Consider the following 10956-nt stretch of genomic DNA (forward strand, 5'->3'; position numbering starts at 1 on the left):
AATCACCAATCAAATAAATACACTTTCTGTAAAACTGCCTTTTCTCTGCAGTCCTTTTGACTGATTCCTGAAATATGTTCAAATAACAGTTATTTTCCCACTTTATTTCAATAAACAATAGTCAAACTTCAGAACATAAGGATTCTCTCCAGTGCGAGTTAGGTGAATGCACCAATTTGTAAGTCGCTCTGGATAAGAGCGTCTGCTAAATGACTTAAATGTAAATGTAAATGTAGCTGGTGTTTCTTTAGGTCTCCTAGGCAACTGAACCTTTTACCTCACACAGAGCAGAGGCTTCTCACCTGTGCCAGTGAAAAGGTAGGTCTTCAAATTTGATGACTGACTGAATTGTTGTGGAAATTCTTACACTGGGACACTCAAAGTCAATATTAAAATGAATCACCCTTTATTGTCAGCAAGCTGGAGAGGTCACAGTCAAACTTAGATGCACACGTACCAGTTTAGGACACCAAAGATAAGATGCACACAGAACATTTTATTCATTACAGAACCTTTCCACAGCTAGTGTTTTTTGGGGGAAATATAAACTGGTGAAACTACCCCCACATTGATAGTAGAGTTAAGGCTTATCCCCTATGTGAGCAAACTGGTGTCTTCAGCTTTCATCCTGTGTGAGTTCTCTGGTGTTTCTTTAAAGCTGATGATTGACTGAAACCCTTCCCACAATGAGAGCAACAGAAAGGCTTCTCTACTGTGTGGGATAGCTGGTGTCGCTTAAGGTTTCCTACCAGACTGAAACTCTTCCCACACTGAGAGCAGACGTGAGGCTTATCTCCAGTGTGAGTTATCTGATGAGTCTTCAGAGTTGATAAATGACTGAAACTCTTCCCACACTGACGGCAGTGGAAGGCCTTCTCTCCTGTGTGAGTTATCTGGTGCGTCTTCAGAGTTGATGATTGACTAAAACTGTTCCCACACTGGGAGCAGTGAAATGACTTTTTTCCTGTGTGAATCAGCTGGTGTTTCTTTTGGAAATATAAACTGGTGAAGCTATCCCCACATTGAGAGCAGTGGTATGGCTTCTCACCTGTGTGAGTTATCTGGTGTGCCTTCATTTCACATAACCTGCTGAAACTCTTCCCACATTGAGAGCAGAGGTAAGGCTTCTCTCCTGTGTGAGTTAGCTGGTGTTTTTTCAGAGTTGACAACTGACTGAAACTCGCTCCACATTGGGAGCAGTGGTAAGGCTTCTCTCCTGTGTGAGTTCTCTGGTGTGACTTTAAGTCTCTTGGATGTCTGAAATCCTTCCCACACTGAGAGCAGTGGTATGGCTTCTCTCCTGTGTGAATTAAATGGTGTGCATTTAGGTTGGCTAACTGACGGAAACTCTTCCCACAATGAGAGCAGAGGTAAGGCTTCTCTCCTGTGTGAGTTAGGTGGTGTTTTCTCAGAGTAGATAACTGACTGAAACTCTTTCCACATTGGGAGCAATGATAAGGCTTCTCTCCTGTGTGAGTTCTCTGGTGTGTCTTTAGTTGATCCGAATGACTGCAACCCTTTCCGCAAACAGTGCAGTGGTATGGCTTCTCTCCTGTGTGAGTTATCTGGTGCGTCTTGAGTTTGCTTGGTGTTTCACATATCTTCTCACATTGACCACACGGGTATGTCATAATCCTTTTTTGAGTCTGTTTTGATTTGAGGTGAATTGGACAAATAAAGCTGCCTCTGCAATCTGAGCAGGGGTGGGGCCTACAAGTGTGCCTTCTCAACTCCTCTGGATCATAGAAACTAGTGAAGCAGTCCATGCAGTGATGTTTCTGTCTTGAGTTCTTCCGTCTGTGTTGTTTATGGTTTCCTGATGCTGTGGAACTGGGCTCACTGTCTGAACCTGGGTTGGAGATCTCTCCTGTGGGAATATGGACAGATATGGGGTTAGAATCAGGAACAGCATTGAAATGGTTTTTGAAAGACTTGTTTAAAGGCCTAATGCAGCCGTTTTGATATCAATATAAAACTATTTACTGGGTGACAATTAGGCACCTTACTTTAATACACTGAACAAAAATATAAATGGTAGAAGCAATCATTTCTAAAATTATACTCATAAAAGGAAATCAATAGACTGAAAAACATTCATTAGGCCCTAATTGTAACGGTTTTCATGTGGTGAAGGAGAGTCGGACCAAACTGCAGCGTGTAGATTGCGATCCATGTTTAATAAACAACGTAGACACGAATAAACACAAACACTACAAAACAATAAACGTAACGAAAACCGAAACAGCCTATACTTTGTGTAAACTAACACAGAACAAGGACATCAGGACACTAAGGACAATCACCCACAACACAACCAAAGAATATGGCTGCCTAAATATGGTTCCCAATCAGAGACAACGATAAACACCTGCCTCTGATTGAGAACCACTTCAGACTGCCATAGACTTACCTAGAACACCCCACTAAGCTACAATCCCACTACATACACACCACATACAAAAACCCATGTCACACCCTGGCCTGACCAAATAAATGAAGATAAACACAAAATACTTCGACCAGGGCGTGACACTAATCTTTGCATTTCACAACTGGAAATACAGATATGCATCGGTTGGTCACAGAAACCTTTAAGAAAAGGTAGGAGTGTGGATCAGAAAACCAGTCAGTATCTGGTGTGACCACCATTTGCCTCATGCAGAGCAACATCTCCTTCGCATAGAGTTGATTAGCATGTCGATTGTGGCCTGTGGAACGTTGTCCCACTCCTCCTCAATGGCTGTATGAAGTCGCTGGATATTGGCGAGAACTTGAACAAGCTGTCATACACATCGATCCAGAGCATCCCAGACATGTTCAATGAGTGACATGTCTGGTGTGTATGCAGGCCATGGAAGAACTGTGACATGTGACTGGAACTGTGACTGGACATCTTACTCAAAACGAGGAAAATGAAGTATGCTGGTATGTGAATAATGAAATAACATTAAGGCTAATATTTCAAGGCACTCTCAGTAGACCATTTAAAACCCCTTTATTATTAGGCTACAGGGCTAATGGCCAGGATGAAAAGACACCTATGTGATGCTGTTAAACCAGCCAGGATTTAGGAGTAGGGTAGGATGTTTGTAAATACCAGACTCACCGGCACAAAATGAACATCTCGCTACCATGGACACGGCTGGATAGGTTGTGGTTCCACTCTCTAAACCAACTGTGTTACCTAGGAGACCTGCTGTTTGTGGGTCTGAAACGTTCCTTTTAGAGCTGCATGAAACTGTCAGTGTTGTGTGTTTTTAAGGACTGATGCGGAAGCACAGAAAGGGGCTCTGATGACACCTCCTTCTCTGGATCAGCACACACCGTCACCACCGGCTCCACCTCTTGAGTGGTGGCCGGAGAGCTGGCCCGAGGAGATGCCTTGCATTCGGGCACCGCCCCAGAAGGGGAGAGAGCTGGCCCGAGGAGATGCCTTGCATTCGGGCACTGCCCCCAGATGGGGGATAGCTGGCCCAAGGAGATGCCTTGCATTCGGGCACCGCCCCAGATGGGGGGGATAGCTGGCCCAAGGAGATGCCTTGCATTCGGGCACCGCCCCAGATGGGGGATAGCTGGCCCAAGGAGATGCCTTGCATTCGGACACCGCCCCCAGATGGGGGGATAGCTGGCCCAAGGAGATGCCTTGCATTCGGGCACCGCCCCAGATGGGGGTGATAGCTGGCCCAAGGAGATGCCTTGCACATTCGGGCACCGCCCCAGATGGGAGAGAGAGCTGGCCCGAGGAGATGCCTTGCATTCGGACACCGCCCCCAGATGGGGAGATAGCTGGCCCGAGGAGATGCCTTGCATTCGGGCACCGCCCCCAGATGGGGAGATAGCTGGCCCAAGGAGATGCCTTGCATTCGGGCACCGCCCCAGATGGGAGAGAGCTGGCCCGAGGAGATGCCTTGCATTCGGACACCGCCCCCAGATGGGAGAGATAGCTGGCCCGAGGAGATGCCTTGCATTCGGGCACCGCCCCCAGATGGGGGGGGATAGCTGGCCCGAGGAGATGCCTTGCATTCGGGCACCGCCCCCAGATGGGAGAGAGAGCTGGCCCGAGGAGATGCCTTGCATTCGGACACCGCCCCCAGATGGGAGAGATAGCTGGCCCGAGGAGATGCCTTGCATTCGGGCACCGCCCCCAGATGGGGGGGGGAGCTGGTCCGAGGAGATGCCTTGCATTCGGGCACCGCCCCCAGATGGGAGAGAGAGCTGGCCCGAGGAGATGCCTTGCATTCGGGCACCGCCCCAGATGGGGGAGAGAGCGAGTCATCGACGGAACAGGGAAGAGACTAGCAATAGAAGTTGAATGGGTTAAACTGATGCAGGAGTTGGGGAACGAGGATGCATCTGTCATTAGTAATGTTTCACAGTAACATGTCAAACTGACCCTTTACAGAAATAGCTCGCCACAAGGTTAGAATATGACTCAGAGCTAAAAACCAACCTGGTCCCGAAAAGAGTATATAAGGAGAATGCCTTCCTTAAGAGGGCATGATAGTGCTACTTGACTTATCACCGACAGACAGCTTGTGTTACTTCAACTATCATCAACCTAAAAGGTCATATCTGACTTTCATACTCTAGAAAAATTGTATCTCTTGACTTCTGATTTCTAAACGAGACATACTGAGACAACTACCCTCCACACTCCTCGTGCTGAATACATCCACCTCCTAACCAGAGTGGATAAACAGCATCAGTGGTATTGGGTCTTGATCTCGAACCGTTCTCTTCACTGATCAGTAAATCATAGTGCAACTTCTAGTAGGAGAAACGGATACATAACTGACTTTCATACTCTAGAACAAGTGTCTCTCTTGACTTCTGAACGAGACATACTGAGACAACTACCCTCCACACTCCTCGTGCTGAATCCATCCACCTCCTAACCAGAGTGGATAAACAGTGTCCGTGGTGTTATAAGTTGTATTTGTCTCAAACCGTTCTCTTCAGTAAATCATAGTACAAACTTGTAGTAGGAGAAACAGACACTGAGTGATTGGATAAGCCTCTGGAGAAATTGTGAGTGGAAGAACATACTCTTTGGGGACCAACCAGGGCAACCTACGCTAAGGTAATTAACCACCTGTTGTAATACATATAGAAGGTAATTAACCACCTGTTGTAATATACCACCTAATAGGTAATTAACCACCTGTTGTAATTAACCACCTGTTGTAATACATATAGGTAAGGTAATTAACCACCTGTTGTAATACTATAGAAGGTAATTAACCACCTGTTGTAATACATAAGGTAATTAACCACCTGTTGTAATACATAAGGTAATTAACCACCTGTTGTAATACCTATAGAAGGTAATTAACCACCTGTTGTAATACCTATAGAAGGTAATTAACCACCTGTTGTAATACCTATAGAAGGTAATTAACCACCTGTTGTAATACCTATAGAAGGTAATTAACCACCTGTTGTAATACATATAGAAGGTAATTAACCACCTGTTGTAATACATATAGAAGGTAATTAACCACCTGTTGTAATACATATAATTAACCACCTGTTGTAATACCTATAGAAGGTAATTAACCACCTGTTGTAATACCTATAGAAGGTAATTAACCACCTGTTGTAATACCTTAGAAGGTAATTAACCACCTGTTGTAACATATAGTTGTAATACATATAGGTAATTAACCACCTGTTGTAATACCTATAGAAGGTAATTAACCATAATACCTATAGAAGGTAATTAACCACCTGTTGTAATACATATAGAAGGTAATTAACTGCTTGTTGTAATACATATAGAAGGTAATTAACCACCTGTTGTAATACATATAGAAGGTAATTAACCACCTGTTGTAATACATATAGAAGGTAATTAACCACCTGTTGTAATACATATAGAAGGTAATTAACCACCTGTTGTAATACATATAGAAGGTAATTAACCACCTGTTGTAATACATATAGAAGGTAATTAACCACCTGTTGTAATACATATAGAAGGTAATTAACCACCTGTTGTAATACATATAGAAGGTAATTAACAGCCTGTTGTAATACATATAGAAGGTAATTAACCACCTGTTGTAATACATATAGAAGGTAATTAACCACCTGTTGTAATACATATAGAAGGTAATTAACCACCTGTTGTAATACATATAGAAGGTAATTAACAGCTTGTTGTAATACATATAGAAGGTAATTAAGGCATTAATAGTAGTAAGTGTTTTGATGATGTTTGATGTTATAGATTAAGGATCAGAAAGAAACTGTAATAATGTGTACAACTGTGTGAACTGCAAACATTGAATAAAAAGTAGAAACTAGACCCAAAACCCTCGGGAGAGAACACCTCTGACACTCCCAATCTAGGGGAACAAGGCTAGTTTCTACACTAAAGACAATATGATGGTTTGGACAGAATAATCATTTTATAGCAACAGGTATCCTCTATATTAATACTCAGGTAGTATTAGTGGACGGACATAGACTGTAAATGGTAACTAAGGTAAAGCTTGTGTGAGTCTAGATATAAGAGCATACAAGGGGAAAGGGAAAGTAAACCCAGAGGTTCTCTAAGTCTGATTGATATTATCTAGGATCCTAAAACAAGCCTAACGGCATCACACAAGGCTAATCTCAGAATAAAAGGGCAGGATACATAACCAGGCCAGTCCGGCGGACATGTGAGTCACCTGTTAGCCGGGTGACATAAGAACTTGAGTGAGACGACTTGTATCCCTCTCGACGGGGGCACCTTAACGGTCCTATAGCAAAATCCCCTACTGCGACAGGACACGCCTCCAATATTGCCACCCCTCCCACCTCAGCACAAGTGAGCTGATGTTAGACAGATACATAGTTGAACCTGGTGTTGGGGCTGGAAAATGCCAGCGCTCATGCTCTTACATTAGGAAGTTCCAAACTAAAGTGTGTTTGACACTTGGGCCTCTAATCGCCGGCTGAAAACAGGCCCAGAATGTTAAAGCGCCCATGAAATATTTCATTTTTTAAATGTTTTTATTTAACTATGCAAATTAGTGCATAGTAAAATAGTTTTTTTTTTTTAATCATTTTTTTCTACTGTGTTATTGACTTGTTTATTGGTTTACTCTATGTGTAACTCTGCATTACTGTCTGTTCACACTGCTATGCTTTATCTTGGCCAGGTCGCAGTTGTAAATGAGAACTTGTTCTCAACTAGCCTACCTGGTTAAATAAAGGTGAAATAAAACGTTTTAAAAAATGAACAAGTTCTTATTTACAATGACGGGCTACCAGAAAGCAAAAGGCCTCCTACGGGGAAAGGGGCTGGGATTTAAAAAATATAGGACAAAACACACATCAAGAAACCACATAAAGAGAGACCTAAGACAACAACATAGCATGGTAGCAACACAACATGACAACAACATGGTAGCTAAACACAACATGACAACAACACAACAACAACATGGTACAACATGGTAGCAACACAACACGACAACAACATGGTAGCAACACAACACGACAAACATGGTAGCAACACAACACGACAACATGGTAGCAACACAACACGACAACATGGTAGCAACACAACACGACAACATGGTAGCAACACAACACGACAACATGGTAGCAACACAACACGACAACATGGTAGCAACACAACATGACAACATGGTAGCAACACAACAAGGCAGCAGCAAAAAACATGGTAAAAACATTATTGGGGACAGACAACAGCACAAAGGGCAAGAAGGTAGAGACAACAATACATCACACAATGCAGCCACAACTGTCAGTAAGAGTGTCCATGATTGAGTGTTTGAATGAAGAAATGGAGATAAAACAGTCCAGTTTGAGTTTTTGTTTTGCAGCTCATTCCAGTCGCTACCTGCAGCGAACTGAAAAGAGGAGTGTGCTTTGGGGACCTTTAACAGAGTGTGACTAGCAGAACGGGTGTTGTATGTGGAGGATGAGGGCTGCAGTCGGTATCTCAGATAGGGGGAAGAGAGGCAAAAGAGGGTTTTCTAAAGAAGCATCAACCAGTGCATCATGCGACAGGTATACAGAGATGACCAGTTTGCAGAGTAGTACAAAGTGCAGTGATGTGTCCTATAAGGAGCATTGGTGTCCAGTCTGATGGCAGAATGGTTCAATCATCACTGGCTGTCTAATAAATCACTGTGTTTATTTCATGAAAATAACTTCAAATATATTATTTTATGATTTATTTCCCTGAGCCTCCTTTTGCCATTGAAATTCTCCGTCTGATCTTGTGGGCATGTTGATACAAATGTAAATATAGTTACACACACAGCCCTGATTGGTGGACAGAGCCTACCCTGCTTACCCCTTCAAAGTAGGAGGATACAAGTGCAAATAAAAGATGACTGGTCATTCTGATCAGATTGTGATGTCATGATCTGGGCCAAAAACTCCATCCCACCTGAACAGGCTGAAATTCCAGGAATTATTTTCCAAACAGGAACACGTTTTTAACTGCACTGCCCCTTTAAAACGAGGTGAAACCAAGTTACTCTTCAGAAAGAGCCACCAGATTGGTGGAAAGACTCAGATTGGTGTAAATAATAGTTCTGGAATCTCCTGTGGCTGTCAATACACCAACCGCTCTCCGTACTAAACTACTGAACTTACCTGGGTCAGTGTTACCATCTACTTCTTCCCTGTTCTCCACTTCTGTGACCATCTCCTCCTCCGCTGCCTCCTCCTCCTCTTTGAGGGCCATGTCCTCCGCCTCCTCCTCTTTGAGGGCCATGTCCTCCGCCTCCTCCTCTTTGAGGGCCATGTCCTCCGCCTCCTCCTCTTTGAGGGCCATGTCCTCCGCCTCCTCCTCTTTGAGGGCCATGTCCTCCGCCTCCTCCTCTTTGAGGGCCATGTCCTCTTTGAGGGCCATGTCCTCTTTGAGGGCCATGTCCTCTTTGAGGGCCATGTCCTCTGCCTCCTCCTCTTTGAGGGCCATGTCCTCCGCCTCCTCCTCTTTGAGGGCCATGTCCTCCGCCTCCTCTTTGAGGGCCATGTCCTCCGCCTCCTCTTTGAGGGCCATGTCCTCCGCCTCCTCCTCTTTGAGGGCCATGTCCTCCGCCTCCTCTTTGAGGGCCATGTCCTCCGCCTCCTCTTTGAGGGCCATGTCCTCCGCCTCCTCTTTGAGGGCCATGTCCTCCGCCTCCTCTTTGAGGGCCATGTCCTCCGCCTCCTCTTTGAGGGCCATGTCCTCCGCCTCCTCTTTGAGGGCCATGTCCTCCGCCTCCTCTTTGAGGGCCATGTCCTCCGCCTCTTTAATCTCTACCTCTTCCTTGACTTCCCTCTCCTCCTCTTTGACTATCACATTGAGTTCCAGTGGATGACTACAGTCCTCCAGCTTCACTAAGACCATCTCTGGACCCCACTGTGAGCTTCTCTGTCCTGGAACACCACAGTAAGAACCCGGGGACTTGGGTTCAGACATGGAAGGCTAGGATTCAAAAGAGGCACAAACAAAATGTAAGAGGAGTTTCAAAAACAGGGTGAGTTTCACAAAATACTGGAACAGCTTAGCTAACAAAAACATATTCCATCCATACTAATACAAAGACATATTCCATCCATACTAATACATTTTGCTAGCTGGCATTGCTGTGGCAAAGGTACAGCTAACGTTGACAGTATCGAGTTAGTTGGTTTAGCTTGAACCAACAGACAAATTCAAATGTCACCTTTCTCACTAGGATGAAACGATCTAGCTAGATAGACATTTTCCAGCAAGAAGTGAGCTTGACGCAATCGCGAACCAAAATGTAATTTCATTTGTAATCTCTAAATGAACAGTTAGCTAATGATTAAGGTTAGCTACTTTAATTGAGTTTGTTATCTAAAGCTGGCTAACTAGCCATGCTAACTTACTAGATAAGGGTTGCCAATAGATTTATGCCATTTTAAAGATGGACAATGCACATATCACATAGTTAACATGTCTGTCTTAATAACAAATAACGTTATCATTCACAACAAAGTCTTGAAGATAAACTCACTTTGTCGGTATGACAGAAAGCTAGTTAGCTTGGCTAGCCGTTTCAATGGGTAACTTCGTAAGCAAGCTAGCTAACGTTAGCTCAAATGGATATTGTTTACACACGAGCTGGTGGACGTGGACAAATAATCCCACTACTAATGTTAACCTAAGGAAAAATGACAGAATATATTAGAAATATTGATCTTACATTGAAACTGGAATTGGCAGCTCTTGTTGTTCTAGCTATCTAGCGTAACTTCTTCGGTGAGGATTGACTTCTTCTTCTTTGGTTTAATGGCGTCCGCAACAATTATATGTGCTTTCCGCCACCTACTGTACAGGTGGATAATAAGGACCCACACCTACTGTACAGGTGGATAATAAGGACCCACACCTACTGTACAGGTGGATAATAAGGATCCACACCTACTGTACAGGTGGATAATAAGGACCCACACCTACTGTACAGGTGGATAATAAGGACCCACACCTACTGTACAGGTGGATAATAAGGACCCACACCTACTGTACAGGTGGATAATAAGGACCCACACCTACTGTACAGGTGGATAATAAGGACCCACACCTACTGTACAGGTGGATAATAAGGACCCACACCTACTGTACAGGTGGATAATAAGGATCCACACCTACTGTACAGGTGGATAATAAGGACCCACACCTACTGTACAGGTGGATAATAAGGACCCACACCTACTGTACAGGTGGATAATAAGGACCCACACCTACTGTACAGGTGGATAATAAGGACCCACACCTACTGTACAGGTGGATAATAAGGACCCAAACCTACTGTACAGGTGGATAATAAGGACCCACACCTACTGTACAGGTGGATAATAAGGACCCACACCTACTGTACAGGTGGATAATAAGGACCCACACCTACTGTACAGGTGGATAATAAGGACCCACACCTACTGTACAGGTGGATAATAAGGACCCACACCTACTGTACAGGT

General features: G+C 44.1%; 1 protein-coding gene across 3 annotated transcripts; it reads right to left on the minus strand.

Moving 5' to 3' along the window:
- Nucleotides 1-383: 383 nt before the first annotated feature.
- LOC124026537 (zinc finger protein 2 homolog) lies at nt 384-10283 on the minus strand. Of its 3 annotated transcripts, XM_046339451.1 has the most exons (4): nt 9993-10169; nt 8620-9436; nt 916-1867; nt 384-831 (listed from the first exon to the last, which is right to left on the minus strand). In XM_046339451.1, exons 2-4 carry the CDS (start codon nt 9428-9430, stop codon nt 624-626), a joined length of 1971 nt encoding a protein of 656 aa, XP_046195407.1. In that variant the 5' UTR covers nt 9431-9436; nt 9993-10169; the 3' UTR covers nt 384-623. The 3 variants fall into 3 exon arrangements, with proteins under 3 accessions (XP_046195407.1, XP_046195405.1, XP_046195406.1); XM_046339449.1 differs by lacking the exon at nt 9993-10169 and adding an exon at nt 10182-10283 and having other exon boundaries at nt 384-1867; XM_046339450.1 differs by having other exon boundaries at nt 384-1867; nt 9993-10167.
- Nucleotides 10284-10956: the final 673 nt, after the last annotated feature.

Source organism: Oncorhynchus gorbuscha, unplaced genomic scaffold (genome assembly GCF_021184085.1).
Source record: "Oncorhynchus gorbuscha isolate QuinsamMale2020 ecotype Even-year unplaced genomic scaffold, OgorEven_v1.0 Un_scaffold_2752, whole genome shotgun sequence".
NCBI classification, from domain to species: Eukaryota; Metazoa; Chordata; class Actinopteri; order Salmoniformes; family Salmonidae; genus Oncorhynchus; species Oncorhynchus gorbuscha.

Excerpts from the sequence above, each read along its gene's own strand:
- LOC124026537 (XM_046339449.1), bottom strand. The coding sequence starts at position 9,430 with ATGTCTGAACCCAAGTCCCCGGGTTCTTACTGTGGTGTTCCAGGACAG. Across the intron at positions 1,868-8,619 it reads AGATGGTAACACTGACCCAG|GAGAGATCTCCAACCCAGGT; the intron begins GTAAGTTCAGTA and ends ATATTCCCACAG.